Here is a 16,602-nt window from a genome sequence, read left to right on the forward strand (position 1 = left end):
TCCAGATTCTCTGGGAGCCTATGGATTATAAATTTGGGAGTGGAAGGGGATTCTCTCTCTAAAAAAAAAAATAATAATAATGTACAGAGAGGGGCGCCTGGGTGGCTTGGTCGGTTAAGTGTCCGACTTCGGCTCAGGTCATGATCTCACGGTCCGTGAGTTCGAGCCCCGCGTCGGGCTCTGTGCTGACAGCTCAGAGCCTGGAGCCTGTTTCAGATTCTGTGTCTCCCTCTCTCTCTGCCCCTCCCCTGTTCATGCTCTGTCTCTCTCTGTCTCAAAAATAAATAAACGTTAAAAAAAAAAAATTAAAAAAAAATGTACAGAGAGCCTTGGAGGGGGGGAACCTGTGTAAATGAAGGGTCCTGAAGCTTCATTAGCTACGTGACAAATCTACTCCTGCTCCAGGCTGAGCTGCTTCTGTTTGCTTCTCACTTCCCCACAGATGTCAGGTTCCAATGTTTGAATCCCATCTACTTGTTTCTGGACTCTTTCATGAAATGTATTCTTAGAGTTTCTTTTCTCACCTCACTTCACCTCATACTTGAACCGACTCCAAACCTAACCCTAATTCATGCCCTCATAACCTTCACCCTTTAGATAAGAGTTAGGGGCCATGACGGCTCCCCCCTCAAGAATCATTCAGTATTCCTGGTGATTTCTGGCATAAATGGAACCACCAACCAGACCCTAACTACTGACAACGATGGCCTTGCTCCCTTCGAGCTGGATACAGTCAGTTGGAATGGGAGAGATATTTCTCTGGAGGTAAGCACCGAAGAGGACACGCTTTCCGGTAAGGCTTCCCTGAAGGAAAACCTCAAACTTTTCCTGTTCTCTCCCCTCCTCCCTCATTTGTCATTCTGTCAGCATCATTCACCAGTCCTGCTTCCCAGTTGACAAAAACTTTTGTTGGCCTTTAATATCAACCGAATAAATTTTCCTTCAGGTAAGCAATGTTATTTCTACTAATTCAGCGTACGACTTATCCTCATCTCTATTTGATCCCATATTTAAAATCAGAGTAGGGAGAGGGCACCTGGGTGGCTCAGTTGGTTGAGCATCCAAATTCGGCTCAGGTCACGATCTCGAGGTTTGTGAGTTCGGGCCCCGCGTCGGGCTCTCTGCTGTCAGTGTAGCGCCCGCTTCAGATCCTTTGTCCCCTTCTCTCTCGCTCTCTCTGCCCCTCCCCTGCTTGCTATCTCTCTCTCAAGAATAAATAAACATGAAAAAACAAATAAAATAAAAGTAGAGTAGGGAGGACAAGATAACTCAGAGTCATTTTCTTCCCTCTCTGTCCCTCCCTCCACCCGCTCTGGGGCCAGTACTCATAAACATGGCAAAGAAGGAAACTCTGTGTTTTGGATAACTTCCAGGGAAGGCAACTCATACCAGTTATCAGCTGTGACACGATGCTGCGCAACAAACAACCACAAAACTTTAGTATTATACAACCACAGTTGTGTCCCTCTGAGGGACTTCTTGTCCCTCTGGGGTAGTCAGGCAGCTCTGCTGGTCTTGGGTGGGGGGGTGGTTCTTACATGCTGTGGCCCAACCGGCTGATGAAGGCCAGGCTCGCACGTCCCAGCAAACTAGTTCGGGTACATTCTTACAGCCATGACGGGGAGCAAGAGGAAAGGTCGACACGCAAGGGCTCTTCCAAGCCTCTCCTTCTCTTGCATATGCTCACATCCCGTTCCCGACAAGTCACATGGTGGGTCTGCAGTTAGACTAACAGGGCAACACAAGACTACGTGGCAGAGGGCATTAATACCTGAGGGATGGATTGGGCCCATTAGTGCCATCGTTCACCATGCTGCTTAAGCAAACACATACAATTTGTGTGGTGGCTCATTTAAGTAATTGTTTACATAAGGCCTCACTCAATCACTCTACTTAGAAATAATCTTCATTTTTTCCCCCTCTTCTTTTTTTTTTTTTTTAATTTTTATGTGAATTCTAGCTAGTTAACATACAGTACAATATTGGTTTCAGGAGTAGAGTTTAGTGATTCATCACTTACAGACAACGCCCAGTGCTCATCCCAGCGAGTGCCCTCCTCAATGCCCATCACCCATTTAGCCCACCCTCTACTCACCTCCTTCCATCAACCCTCAGTTTGCTCCCTGTTAAGAAGCTCTTATGGTTTGGGGCCCCCGGGTGGCTCAGTCGGTTAAGCGTCCGACTTTGGCTCAGGTCCTGATCTCACAGTTCGTGGGTTTGAGCCCCGCGTCGGGCTCTGTGCTGACAGCTCGGAGCCTGGAGCCTGCTTCGGATTCTGTGTCTCCCTCTCTCTCTGCCCCACCTCCACTCGCACTCTGCCTCTCTCTCTCTGAAAAATAAATAAACATTTAAAAAAATTAAAAAAAAAAAAGAAACTCTTATGGTTTGTTTCCCTCTCTCTCTCTTTTTTCCTTCCCCCCCTTCTCATATGTTCATCTCTTTCGTTCCTTGATAGAAATGATTATTTTTAAAATTTTTTTAACGTTTATTTATTTATTAAAAAAAAATTTTTTTTAACGTTTATTTATTTTTGAGACAGAGAGAGACAGAGCATGAACGGGGGAGGGTCAGAGAGAGGGAGACACAGAATCTGAAACAGGCTCCAGGCTCTGAGCTGTCAGCACAGAGCCCGACGCGGGGCTCGAACTCACGGACCGTGAGATCATGACCTGAGCCGAAGTCGGCCACTTAACCGACTGAGCCACCCAGGCGCCCCTAGAAATGATTATTTTTAGCCTTACTATCCTTTACACCTGGTTTTCTTATCCCTAGGATGGATTCTTTGGTTTCTGTGTAATCTTAGTCATGCTTATCTACATCTCTTGCATCAGTCCGTGAAGGTTTATCACCCCCAATTGAGCATCACTTGAAAACTATAATTTCACTCGTCTACATACCAAAGTGCTGCTGCACATAACCACTGTTACGGATTCCTCAATCATCCTTAGCTGGACCTCTAGTAAAACATCCACATGCCATTCTTAGGCAGTGAAGATTTGAGAGAGATGGTTTTGAAAACCATAAGAAGTCCATGGGGTTACTATGGTGGGGGCATGTGTTAAAAGCCTTTTTCTTTCTCTGTTCTTAGGGCAGATTCCAAATGGAAGATCTGGTATATAAGCCAGAACAGGTGCCTCATTACTACCAGAATGACTATCTTCACCTGCAGCCCTTCTACAACACAACTCGTAGCTTCCTTGGCATCCACCAGCCAAACGGAGTCTTGGCATGTGGCCAGCCCCAGGAAGTGCTGGTGGATTATTACATTGATCCCGCCGATGCGATCCCTGCCCAGGAAGTCATCTTCTCCTACTATGTGAGACAGGGCAATGAGGGCTGGGGAAAGTGCACGAGGGAAGGAAAGGAAATGAGGAGAGTGAGACGGAGAGGGTGATTTATGTCTAGAGACACAGTGCAAGTCACGTGGGTAATTTCAAAATGTTTAGAAGCCGCAGTTAAAAAAATTAAAAGAATAGGTCACACTAATTTAAAAAATACATTTTAGGGGCACCTGGCTGGCTCAGTCAGGGGAAGAGGCAGCTCTTGCTCTTAGGGTCATGAGTTCAAGCCCCACACTGGGTGTAGAGATTATATATATATAATATTATGCATATGTGTATATGTAATATATGTATATATACATATATAAACACATATACATAATATATAATACATACATATACGTATAATAATACATATATATGTATATATACACATATATACATAATATATAATACATATATGTATAATAATATATATGTATATATACACATATACATAATATATAATACATACATGTATAATAATACATATACATGTATATATACACACATACATAATATATAATACATACATATATGTATAATAATACATACATATGTATATACACACATATATACATAATATATAATACATATATGTATAATAATACATATATATGTATATATACACATATACATAATATAATGCATACATATATGTATAATAATACATATATGTATATATACACATATATACATAATATACAATACATATATGTATAATAATATATGTATATACATACATATATGTATAATAATACATATATGTGTATATATACACACATATACATAATATATAATACATACATATGTATGATAATACATATATGTATATACACACATATACATAATATATAATCATACATATATGTATAATAATACATATATGGATATCTACACATATATACATAATATATAATACATATATGTATAATAATACATATCTATATGTGTATATATACACACATATATACATAATATATAATACATACATATATGTACGTATATGTGTGTATATATACGCACACACATATGTATATATATACACACATATACACACGTGTATATACACGTATATATGTATACATTTAACCCAGTGTATCCAACATATGATCGTGTCAACCTGAAATCAACACCAAAATTATTAATAGATATTTTACACTTCTTGTTTAGCTGAGTTCCAAATCTCTGAAACTCAAAGTATGTATTTTCTAGTAGCCACCTTTCAAGGGCTCCAGCAGTCACATGTGGCTCGTGCTACTGTATTGCACAGTGTCGGTGTAAAGGATGGGGGTGGATGTGAAAAAAAAGAGATTTTAGAAAGGAGCCCAGGGAAACTGTCTGGGAAGATAAAACGAAGAATTAAGGAGAACACATTGCTGGTCAGGGCTGAATGGGAGCTGGGTGCGTGAATGGGGGAGAGGGTGCGGAGGGGCTGGGACTCAGAACAGATTTTATTCTGTGATTCACTGGTCAGTAATTTAAAAATAGATGATAAAGGTTAAAATTAACATTGATAGCAGGTTTGTGGTGTGAGTAAAATCACAACTTGTGGCTTGATAAGCGGCTTTACTGGTCACCTTGGTGATAGCAGGGAATTAGATTTGTGTAAAGCCCGGGTTTGCCGGGGCCCAGAGTCTCTATTCTTTTATCACCCTCTCCAAGTTTCTGAGGGATTTTCTCCCCATTGATTCATTTCAGTGTCTTCGCGCAGAAACAATCATCCTGACCAAACAGGATGAGGAGGGGTAGACAACATAAGGAGTCAGAGTGCTAACACGGGCACTGTCTTCGGGACAGGAGTGTGGGGACAGCCGGGGGGCGGGTGGATGGGCTGATCAGTGTGGAAGGGCTGAGGGCCAGCTGAGAGTCTGAAGAGCCGGCCCTAGAGCCCTTGACTGCAGTCTGAGCTGACAGCCTGCTTAGAAACAGTTTCACTGAATTTGGTTTCAAGTGAGTGAACAGGGAGAGTTCGACGAGGGGATTTCTCCCCCAAAGAGTCAAATGTCAGAAGGGCTCAAGGCAGTTTAAAGTGCACTCGTTTCCATTGAATTTTGAATCAAGCGATTAAAAAAAAAAAGTTATGAAGACGGATGGATTTTGGGTTAACTTCATGTTACAAGGAGTATAAGAGAATCAAACCTGGAGACCTTCAAGAATCGGTGGACAGCTCTCTATTGTGAAGAATGGCTTCTGTTCCGTTTGGCCCCGAAGTAATGATGACCTTTGTCTCCTCCCATCCATGGCCGGGGTTCTCGGGAGCGCCTCCAAGAGGAAGGGTCATCAAGGCTCATGGTGCCATCCGACATTTGACAAACTGACGGACGCGGCATGAAGCAATGAGCCAGGCTCTGGAACTAAGAAAGGAGACTTTCCTTATGGAACTAAGAAAGGAGACTTTCCTTATGCAGAGAGGCAGGGATGCTCCACAAGTAGGGTCCCATAACTTCTGTGCGGTTGATGATTTTTTTTTTCTTTTCTCTTTTTTAGGTAGTGGGGAAAGGGCGTTTGGAGATAGAGGGGCAGAAACACCTGAATTCTGAGAAGGAAGGTGAGTGTTTAGGCTTCCACTGAAAGATGAAAGGATATCTTCAACTTCCAGGAAGCTCTTGTTATCCCAGAAGCAACAGAGAAGAAGCAATGAGAGAATACCACTGATCGCCACAGAGCAGGAGAATGGGGAGGCCGCAGCTAGGGCAATGAGAGGCGTAGACTTGTGGTTGGAGGTCATTCATTGGTGGACGAGCGCGCATTCTCATCCCTGTGTATCCCCTCTTCTTTTCCAGGAACGAAAGGCTCCTTCTCCATCTCACTGACCTTCACTTCCAGACTAGCCCCTCATCCTTCTCTGGTGATCTATGCCATTTTTCCCAGCGGCGCGGTTATAGCCGACAAAATTCAGTTCTCAGTAGAGATGTGTTTTGACAATCAGGTAAAATGGCAGTTGAGGAAGGTGAAGAAAAGGTCTGGAAGAAAAGAGAGAGAGAGAGAGAGAGAGAGATCTGGTGTATGCTGGGGCTGGAGATCAGGCAGGGACAGAGGAATAGGAAGATAATAGGGAGGCGGATGTCATTATCGTATTTATATCTTCAGGATGTTTTGTGGAAATCGCTCTCTTTCTTTTTAGAAAGTCATGCCGGGGAAACTGTGTATTCTACCCAGGTCTTCTTTCTTTTTAGTTTCGGCCTCGTAAACTTTCTGTGTTATTCTGTGCTGTGCTGCTCGCTTTTTCCAGCTGTACCGCAAGGGCACTAGTTCTAAAAGGGCCAGACTTAAAAAAAAAAAAAAAAAATCAGTATAAAAGTGAAGGAATGGGCCCCGATGCCGGAACTGGGGCATATTGGCAGATGAGGCAAATTATGTTGTTTCTCCCCGTCTCCGGGCTGACCTGATCCCCAAGTTATACTTTTCCCTTCCCCAGGTTTCCCTTGGCTTCTCACCTTCCCAGCAGCTTCCAGGAGCAGATGTGGAACTACAGCTGCAGGCAGCTCCTGGGTCCCTGTGTGCCGTCCGGGCGGTGGATAAGAGTGTCTCACTGCTGAGGCCAGAGAGAGAGCTGAGCAACAATTCTGTGAGTAGTCTGCTACTGGGGCGGGAAGAGAAGATAGTGTGACTGCATTCGAACAAAAGATGGATTTCAGGGAGTGAGAAAGAAAGGCTGAGGGAAAGCCTGAGCTTTTCTACCATAAGGTGGTAGAAAAGCTGGTGGGGAAACAGAGGTAAACTGATGACATGAGAAAGGCAGGGCTCATGTGGGCATAGAAGTAGGAAAGATGTAATAGGAGATAAGGGTGACAGATTATTGAAGAAGGTGAGAAAGAGGGGGGGGGGCTGGGTGGCTCAGTCGGTTAAGTGTCTGACTCTTGATTCTGGCTCAGGTCACGATCTCGTGGTTCGTGAGTTCGAGCGCCCCGAGCTCTGTGCTGTCAGCACAGAGCCTGCTTGGAATCTTCTCTCTCTCTCTCTGCCCCTCCCCCGTTCACGCACATTTCTCTCTCTCTCTCAAAATAAAGAAATGAGCTTTAAAAAAACCTTTAAAAAATGGTGAAAAAGGGGTCAAAAATGTAAAGGTAGGGGAGATTTTGTGATGCAATAAATACAGGAAGATTTCGGGACTAACGAAGAGAAATAATACAAGGGCGGTGAGCTGTGGCACCACAGTCCGAGAGAAGTTTCTCTACTGATTTCACTGTGTCAATAGTTTATTTCCTTTTCCCTTCCTGTTTCAGATCTATAGGATGTTCTCATTCTGGTATGGTCACTACCCCCATCAGGTGGCTGAATATGATGAGTGTCCAATGTCTGGCTTCTGGAACTCTCCACAAACCCTCTCGGTTATGTGGAGGCCTTGGTTCTCTGAACGTGTGGACCTTTTCCATTTTTTCCAGGTAGATGTTCTTACCCGTTTTGTTCTTGTAGAAACAATGGTGGTGGTGGGCGGAGGAAATTCCTTAACTAAAAAAAGCAGAGAGACTCATGTGGGCACTGAGGGGATAAAACCTTGGAAGAAACTCCTAATATGTGAGGTAGCCTCTCCTGGTCCTTATCCTTGAAGAAGGTACCCAACTGCCCAACTGCATTGGAAGAGGGCCACCGTGAGAGGCTGTGTGCAGCCTCTTTCCATCATTATAAACAATACGTGAGTAGAAGTTAAGTACTTTATGAGTAGGAGTTGGGGATGCCGAAGCCTAAGTCTGACGGGAAGTCTCTGAAGTCAGGAACCATGTCTTGTCCATATTTGTATTCTCTCTAATGACTGATCCTTCATAATACTCAATGTGTTTTTGTTGAATTGACTGAGCCGATATGGTTCCTGCCCTCAGACAGTTCAGGCTAAATCAAATAATAAGGGCACAGTGACTAACGTTTGGAAGAAGCATGAAATATATTTGACAATGAAATAAGTGGATTACTATTCAGTGATAAAAAGAAGGATGAGATCTTGTCATTTGTGTCCACATGGGTGGATCTTGAGGGCGTTATGCTCAATGACATAAGTCAGTCAGAGAAAGACAGATACCATATGATCTCACTTCTATGTGGAACCTAAACGACAGCAACAACAAGCTCATAGAATAATTTGGTGGCTGCCAGAGGCAGTGGGCATGGGGTGTGCAAAATGAGTAAGGGTTGTCAAAAGGCACAGACATCTGGTTTAAAAGAAGTCCTGGGGATGTAACATATAGTATGGTGACCGCATGGCTAATATTGTATTACATATTTGAAAGTTGCTAAAAGAATAGATCTTGAAAGTTCTCATCACAAGAAAAAAAACATCTTTTTTGTACCTAGGTATGGTGATGGATGTTAACTAGGCTTATTCTGGTGATCATTATGCAGAGTATATATTTAAAAAATTGAAATTTTTTAAATTTCTGGCTGACAGAAGTGAACAAAACTTGGTGGCTGAGTGTTGGGGAATAAACACCTGTATCACAGTTAACAGGAAAAGAAGGCTTGGTTCAACCCTTTGAGGATAGACTGCCTAGGCAGTAGCCCACATAGTAAGGGAGGGGACCACTTTAACTCTTCGTCCTCCGGTTTCTTTGGTGCCTATCAGGACATGGGCCTGAAAATACTGTCCAATGCCCAGATTAAGAAGCCAGTAGATTGCAGTCACCAGTCTCTAAAGCACAGCATTGCAGTGGCGGAAGGTAAGCTACCTGTGTAGCTTAAATCATGGAACTCCAGAAGCACACTCTTTGCTTCCTGTTCCTGTTGCCTCCGGTCAGAATGATAATGGCTTGCCGGTCATGGATGCAGGCAGCCACATCTCTCTCTGGGGAGCACTTTTGAAGCTTGAAGCCCTTACCTATTCATCCCCTGGCCAAACCTCCTCATCTGTCACTTCCCCCTGATGGCCTTGAGACTAGTCGGTTCCTCGGTACTCCTTCCTCCTTGTCTCTGACTTGTTCTCCGTTTCCCTCTAAATTTCTTGGTCGTAGTTCCTCTGCCTCAGCTTATCATACAACAGAAGTCTTTTGGGAGAGCCCGGGTGGCTCAATTGGTTAAGCATTCGACTCTTGATATCGGCTCAGGTCATGATCTCAGGGTCGTGGGACTGAGCCTCACCTTGGGCTCCACATTGAACATGGAGCCTGCTTGAGATTCTCTCTCTCCCTCTGTCTCTCTTCCCCGCCCCTACTCGCACGTGTGAGAGGTCTCTCTCTCTCTCTCCCAAAAGTCTTCTGTTTTCCCAAATTCCCTTATTCTTGTTCTCCTCAGCAAATTATGGTAATCGTCTAGTGAGTTTTGAATCATCATCATCTTCATCACTTCAGTCAGAGGATCCTCAGATCCGCCAGTATTTCCCAGAGACTTGGCTCTGGGATCTGTTTCCTGTTGGGTAAGTGATGCCTCAAAGATATAGCAAGATTGTACCTTGTGGAGTCAGCAGCGAATTCAGAGTCAGATCATTTTTTTTTTTTATTTTTTTTTTTTTACATGTATTTATTTTTGAGAGACAGAAAGAGACGGAGCACAAGTCAGGGAGGGGCAGAGAGAGAAGGATACAAAGAATTCAAAGCAGGCTCCAGGCTCTGAGACATCAGCACAGAGCCCGACGCGGAGCTCAAACTCACAAGCCATGAGATCATGACCTGATCCAAAGTCAGACTGAGCCAACCGACTGAGCCACCCAGGCGCCCCAGAGATAATGTTGTTGTTTTTTTTTTTAAGACATGGATTTACTTATTTATTTTTTAAATTTATTATTTTTTTAAATTTTATTTTAGAGAGAGAGTGCAAGCAGGGGAGGGGCAGAGGGCGAGAGGGAATCTTACGCAGGCTCCACGCTCAGCACAGAGCCCGGCCCGGGGCTCATGACAAGCTCATCTCAAGGCTCCTGTGTCCAAAAAGTACATGAAAAGATGCTCCATATCGCTAATCAGAGAAATGCAAGTGAAAACCCCGACGAGATCGCACCTCACAGATTCAGGGGCACTGGCTCTTTCAGATACGTGTGTCCACACGTGCCCACCTGCTCTTACCCCCTCCTCTACGCAGGCACCCCCTTCTCCCATATTTGTACATCCTCACTCCCCCCGAAGGGTCACACTCTGAGGCTGGCATGTTCCTCAGTTCGGCTGCCTTTTTTACCTTCCCCCCACCTCCGTGACAACAACAAATGACTTCTGCAGGTGAACCGATAGCTTCATCCACAGTGTTCTCCTTGTCCTGCTGTGTGTGCGCGCCTCACCTGGGTTCTGTGTTCTCACAGTAACTCAGGGAAGGAGGCTGTCCACGTCACGGTTCCTGATACTATCACCGAGTGGAAGGCCATGACTTTCTGCACCTCCCAGACTAGCGGCTTTGGTCTGTCACCCACTGTTGGACTGACTGCTTTCAAACCATTCTTTGTTGATCTGACTCTCCCTTACTCAGTAGTTCGAGGGGAATCTTTTCGCCTTACTGCCACCATCTTCAATTATCTAAAGGACTGCATCAGGGTAAGAGCCGAGATACGGGAATCTCTGACCCCGGGAAAGAGATGGGACGCGATTCCCCGTTTTCCTAAGCCTCTGTGCGTGGCTTCCTGTACTCAGACCCTTTATATTTCCTAAACATCTTCAGGTTCACACTCACCTGGCTAAATCCGATGAGTACCAGGTGGAATCGTGGACAGGTCCTCAGGACTCCAGCTGTCTCTGTGCTGATGAAGCAAAAAGCTATCACTGGAATATCACAGCTATCAAGTTGGGTAAGAGGAGGAGGGGATGGAGGGAGCAAGAGAAGCATAGAGCAAAGCTCAGTCATTGAGAACGTTACCGTTTCCTCTCCTGCGTTCGCTTTGTTCTTGCTTTTTCATTTTATTTGCCTTTATTTTTGCCCCCTAAACCTATGCCATCAATAAATAAGCAAATGCTCTTTGATCGACGACCAAAAAGTTATCCAAACGAGACTATTTTGAGTGCGTAAAGGGGAGCTTTTGATATTTATGCCAGGACAAGGGCTATAGAGTCTTGTTATTAATCAAGTACTTACTAAGGGCCAGCCTCTGTTCTAGCTGCTTGACCTGTACGAATTCATCTAACCGTCCCAATAGAGATGTCATTTGCTCTTAAGATAAGATCCTGGCGACTTAAAGTATGGTCTTCCGATGTATTAGTTACCTAATACATTAGTTATCTAATACCTATCTGATACAACCACCCTGAAAACTTAGAGGCTTAAAAGAATAAACATTACTTATCACCCAGTTTCCGTGGGCCAGTAATCTAGGTACTGTTTAGCAGGGTGCCTCTGTCTCAAGGTCTCTCATCAAATACCAATCAAATCGTCACCCAGGGCTATGTTTTCATTTGGAGACTTGACTAGAGGAGGATCCGCTTCCAAGCTCCTTCCAAAGCCTCTGTCCCACACAGGCTGTGGTTCTTGGCCTCAGCTGTGGGCTGGTGGCCTCCCTCAGTTTCTCGTCACATGAATCTGTCCACCGGGCAGCCTCATGACAGGACAGCTGGCCACCTGCAGAGTAAGTGGCCCAAGAGAAAGAGTGCCCCTGAGATAGGAGCTATAGTCTTTTGTAAACTAATCTCAGAAGTGGCATCTCATTGCTTCTATCCTATCCTCCTCTTTGGAAGCCAGTCACTTAATCCAGCCCACGCTTTGAGAGGAACTGACACAGCAGTATGAATACTGGGATGCAGAGATAATTGGGGACCCTTAGAGGCGGCCTACCACACTGGACCCGCATTATTGACATCACCCGGAAATTTGTGAGAAATGTGATATAGGCCCCACCCCAGATCTACTTAGTTTGTGTCGTAACAAGATCCACTGGTCTTTGAACGCCATTAAGTTTAAGGAGCACTGGTCTGGAGGGGAAGAGACCTCCTTGGACCTCTGGCAACAGGGCTAATTAATGCCTTCCTTTCTCCTTCTTTCTTGTCAGGTCATGTAAACTTTACTGTTACTACCAAGATTCTGGACAGCGATGAACTCTGTGGGAAGCAGAAGGGGTTTGTTCCAGAAAAGGGCCAAAGTGACACACTCATCAAACCAGTTCTGGTCAAGGTGAGTTTTCTGCAGGCTTAGCTTCACGAGGTAGAGCTAGCAGGCACCCCGGGGGTGCTCTGTGTGTGTCTAGCCGTACGGTTGGTCTCCCACGGCTGTCTGACTCCAAGTGCAGTCAGGTAGCTCATTTGCCTTCTTCTGTGACCCCTTTCTGCCCTTAATTATTTGCCTACCCCATACCAATGCTCTCTGACAGTGCCTAATACAGTGCCAGGTATAGACCCTCGATGAATGTTAGTTTCTCTTATTAAAAATCTCTACTATCGGCATTTGCTGCTTTTCTTTTATCCCCTCAGGAACCCCATTGCCAATCATGCCTCTTAGAAGTGTCCTAAACTTGCCCTTAGTTCTAGCCCTTGCACAGAAAGAATTTTACTGGTAGATCCATCCCTGTGTTGAAATGGAGTTCTCAGGGTGCCCAGGTGGCTCAGTCGGTGAAGTGTCCCACTCTTGATGTTGGCTCAGGTCATGATTTCACGGTTTGTGAGTTCGAGCTCCACATCGGGCTCTGAGCTGGCAGTGTGGAGCCTACTTGGGATTCTCTCTCTCCCTCTTTCTCTGCCCCTCCCTGGCTCATGCGCTCTCTCTCTCTCTCTCTCTCTCTCTCTCTCTCTCAAAATAAATAAATAAATAAGCATTAAAAAAATAAAAAAAAGGAAAGAAAAGAAAAGAAATGGAGTTCTCCTGAGCTTCAAGGAGAAGCTCTGTTTTCTCTCGTTGGGAGAAACCCTGGGGGCACAGGGAGGGCCTTTTCTCCCCATTTCCCATCCACTTCCTGTTCCTTCAGGGCCACCTGCCCTGACATTCACCTTCATTGTTTTCACCCTATGTCTCTCTTCATGTCAGCCTGAAGGAGTCCTCGTGGAGAAGACACACAGCTCATTGCTTTGCCCAAAAGGTGGGTGAGTGCAGAGAGGGGTTGGTACTGAGAATTCCCGTAGCCAACGGGAGACTTTCTTGGGCCAAAGGAGGAATATAAAGGACAGGAAAGGGTAGGAGAGTCTAAGGGTGCTGTCCCTAATAGGACCAATTAGCTGAGAGACAGGATGAAGAAAAAATGTACAACACAATTATGTGTTGTTGTTTTTTTTAATTTATTTTCGGCAAAAAGCACTGTGAATAGGTTAAAAGAAATTTGCCTCCATCCCATAGCAAGGACTGGGTACAGACAACCCTGAATTATAGAAAGGTTTTCTATGGTTTGGGCTTGAACTCCCACTGTTTTGACCTTCTATGCTTTCCCCTTTTCTCTGCCTCTCACAGGACAAGTGGTTTCAGAATCCATTTCCTTGGAGCTCCCTGTGGATGTGGTTCCTGATTCAGCCAAGGCTTATGTTGCGGCTCTGGGTAAATAGCCAGAGATTCTTGCTCAAAAGGACAAAAAAAAAAAAAAAAAAAAAAAAATGGGGCTGAAAGTTGCTGAAAGTGTGGAGTGGGTTGGGGCATGTGGACCTATCCGAGGGAAGATGTGTTAAATTAGAAGGGACAGAAGAAGAGCTTATTCTATGTAGTGGGCAAATACAGCCTCTAGATAACAGTATATGTGGGATTAGATGCCTATGGTAGTTAAAAACAGAAAGGAGCCTGGATAGGAAGAAGTTAAAGGTCAGGGAAGCTTCATATGCGTTTAGGTTCAGGTGGTCTATGAACTGAGTGGAGGAGAGACATAATGTTTGTAGCAACCTTTAAAAAAATGAGGAATTTATCTAGTTGAGTATAGCGTAGGGGAAATAACACCATATTTACACAAACAGGACACTTCTCTGGGCAAGGAGAGGGATTGAGTAGAAAAGCATGAGGTTGAAAATCATATCAAACCAGGTTGGGATCCCAGTACTGCCATTTAATAGCCACGTGACCTTGAATAAGTAAACAATTCCGATCCTCCCCTGCCCTTCTGCAAGACTGTGATGATAACCCACCTCTCTGGATTGGTGTAAAAATTAAATATAAAGTTTCCACCGCAATATCTAGCATATACTAGGAGCCCTGTGTATGTTAGATCATTTCTTTACTCTGATCCCCTACTAAGATCCTTTCCAGGATAAAATTTCTCTATTTTGACTGTAGTTGAGTCAGACCTCTAGTGTAACACTCATTTTTATTGTAGGATGTAGCTCACTGTCTATGTCTGTCTTTCACGCTGCATTGTGGGCTCCTTGAGGACAAGGGTCACCCCCCCCCTTTTTTTTTTGAAAGAGAGAGAGAGAGAGCATGCAAGGGCAGAGAGAGAGGGAGAGAAAGAATCCCAAGTAGGCTCTGGCTGTCAGCATGGAACACGATGTGGGGCTCCATCTAATGAACTGTGAGATCATGACCTGAGCTGAAATCGAGAGTCGGACGTCTAATGGACTGAGCCACCCAGGCGCCCCACCTCCTTTTTTATTTGATTCTAGCACAGTTATTGCCACATAGTTGACATTCAGTATGTATTTATAGATTTGAATTGAACTTAATGGCTAAAAGTGCAGATGTTAATGGGTCACTTAGATCAGGCTTACGGGTGTATAAAATATATGGCAAGCCAGTAGGTATAACTTGGAAAAGGGGATCAGGATTGTGTTTGCTTTGGCAGGAACATGGTGATTTGGAGGACAATGCATTTATATGCAGTGGAGAAACTTAGAGATTGAGTCTAAGTATTGTAGGTTTTGTTATGTTACTCACCAGCCCATGACGTGTCTTCTTACAACCCTCCACGCCCTTAGGTAACCCATGTACTTCTTCTCTGTGTGCTCCAGCACCTTGTGTGCACCCAAAATGATCGCACTGTATTATCATTGTTTATAATGAATTCTATTTGTAATGTTTTGTAATTGTTTGCCCCTCGGATTATGATCTTTTGAGGTAAAGACTGTACTTGACTTACTGTCTCCCAGGCCACAGCGTAGGTACTCAACTAAATGATAGCTGATACGCGTTTGTTAAATGAATGACAATATGGGGCGCCTGGGTGGCTCAGTCGGTTGAGTGTCCGACTTTGGCTCAGGTCACGATCTCGCGGTCTGGAGTTCGAGCCCCGCGTCGGGCTCTGTGCTGACAGCTCGGAGCCTGGAGCCTGCTTCAGATTCTGTGTCTCCCTCTCTCTCTGCCCCTCCCCCACTCATGCTCTCTCTCTCTCTCTCTCTCTCTCTCTCTCTCTCTCTGTCAAAAATTAATAAACTGTAAAAAAAAATTTTTTTTAATTAAATGAATGACAATAAATCAGAAGGCTTCTTTCTTCTCTCTACCATCACTTTCTCTTTTCTTTTGGATCTCAGGAGACATTATGGGCACAGCCCTACAGAACCTAGACAATCTGGTACAGATGCCAAGGGGCTGCGGGGAACAGAACATGGTATTGTTTGCTCCCATAATCTACGTCTTGCAGTATCTGAAGAGGGCAAGGCTGCTGACTGAGGAAATCAGGTCTCGGGCAGTGGGTTTCCTGGAGCTCGGTGAGTTGGTTCAATTTTTCTTCTTGAACGCATTCTCTAGGGGCTATGATAGGCTCATAAGATATAGGGAGGTTCCCTCCAAAGTGTCCCACATCCCTGAAAGTCTTGAAAGCCACGTTTTTTTGAAGTTGGTCCTGTGATCTAACCCCATATCTGGCTTCCCAGGGTACCAGAAGGAGCTACTGTACAAACACAGCAATGGCTCATACAGTGCCTTTGGGGAGCAGGATGAAAATGGAAACACATGGTAATATTGCCCAATTCTCAGTGGATCCCAGAGCGTAATTTCTGGGCCTGTGGAGCTATTCCTCTCTACCTCTTCCCTTAACCCCATTCCTTCTTACATCCGTCTTCTACTCCTTTAATACTGATTATTTCAGCCTCATGTAGGATCAAGCCCCTCACCCTTCTCCTTGAGCTTGTGCCTCCCCCGTTCTTGTCCCCATTAATACCCATTAATACTTCCCTTTTCTAGGCTCCTATGGCATTATGTTTCCTCAATCCCTTTCTGGAACCATACGCCAGAATAAATGACAGAACTGTTGCACCCTCACTGGGGAATCCCCCCGCCTTCGTGCCACATTTCTCTCTTTACCCACGTAGGTTGACAGCGTTTGTCACCAAATGCTTTGGCCAAGCTCAGGAATTCATCTTCATCGATGAGAAGAATATCCAGGATGCTCTCAAGTGGATGGCGGAAAACCAGCTCCCCAGCGGCTGTTATGCCAATGTGGGAAAGCTCTTACACACAGCTATGAAGGTGCAAATCCACCCCAGGGCTCTCAGCCCATCACCACATCTGGGAGGAGCTTGCACCTCTGACTGAGCAGAAT

General features: G+C 44.6%; 1 protein-coding gene across 1 annotated transcript in view; it reads left to right on the forward strand.

Moving 5' to 3' along the window:
- Positions 1 to 16,602, forward strand: part of A2ML1 (alpha-2-macroglobulin like 1) — a 42,480-nt gene that overhangs the window by 13,279 nt on the left and 12,599 nt on the right. Inside the window, exons 11-26 of the mRNA XM_042991734.1 lie at positions 598 to 765; positions 3,089 to 3,316; positions 5,811 to 5,871; positions 6,107 to 6,252; positions 6,742 to 6,891; positions 7,550 to 7,708; positions 8,881 to 8,990; positions 9,571 to 9,666; positions 10,540 to 10,768; positions 10,893 to 11,019; positions 12,211 to 12,332; positions 13,179 to 13,230; positions 13,596 to 13,679; positions 15,593 to 15,769; positions 15,935 to 16,016; positions 16,373 to 16,529. Coding sequence (XP_042847668.1) covers positions 598 to 765; positions 3,089 to 3,316; positions 5,811 to 5,871; positions 6,107 to 6,252; positions 6,742 to 6,891; positions 7,550 to 7,708; positions 8,881 to 8,990; positions 9,571 to 9,666; positions 10,540 to 10,768; positions 10,893 to 11,019; positions 12,211 to 12,332; positions 13,179 to 13,230; positions 13,596 to 13,679; positions 15,593 to 15,769; positions 15,935 to 16,016; positions 16,373 to 16,529 — 2,148 coding nt within the window. The remainder of the gene's footprint in view (positions 1 to 597; positions 766 to 3,088; positions 3,317 to 5,810; positions 5,872 to 6,106; positions 6,253 to 6,741; positions 6,892 to 7,549; positions 7,709 to 8,880; positions 8,991 to 9,570; positions 9,667 to 10,539; positions 10,769 to 10,892; positions 11,020 to 12,210; positions 12,333 to 13,178; positions 13,231 to 13,595; positions 13,680 to 15,592; positions 15,770 to 15,934; positions 16,017 to 16,372; positions 16,530 to 16,602) is intronic.

Source organism: Panthera tigris, chromosome B4, assembly GCF_018350195.1.
Source record: "Panthera tigris isolate Pti1 chromosome B4, P.tigris_Pti1_mat1.1, whole genome shotgun sequence".
Lineage (NCBI taxonomy): Eukaryota > Metazoa > Chordata > Mammalia > Carnivora > Felidae > Panthera > Panthera tigris.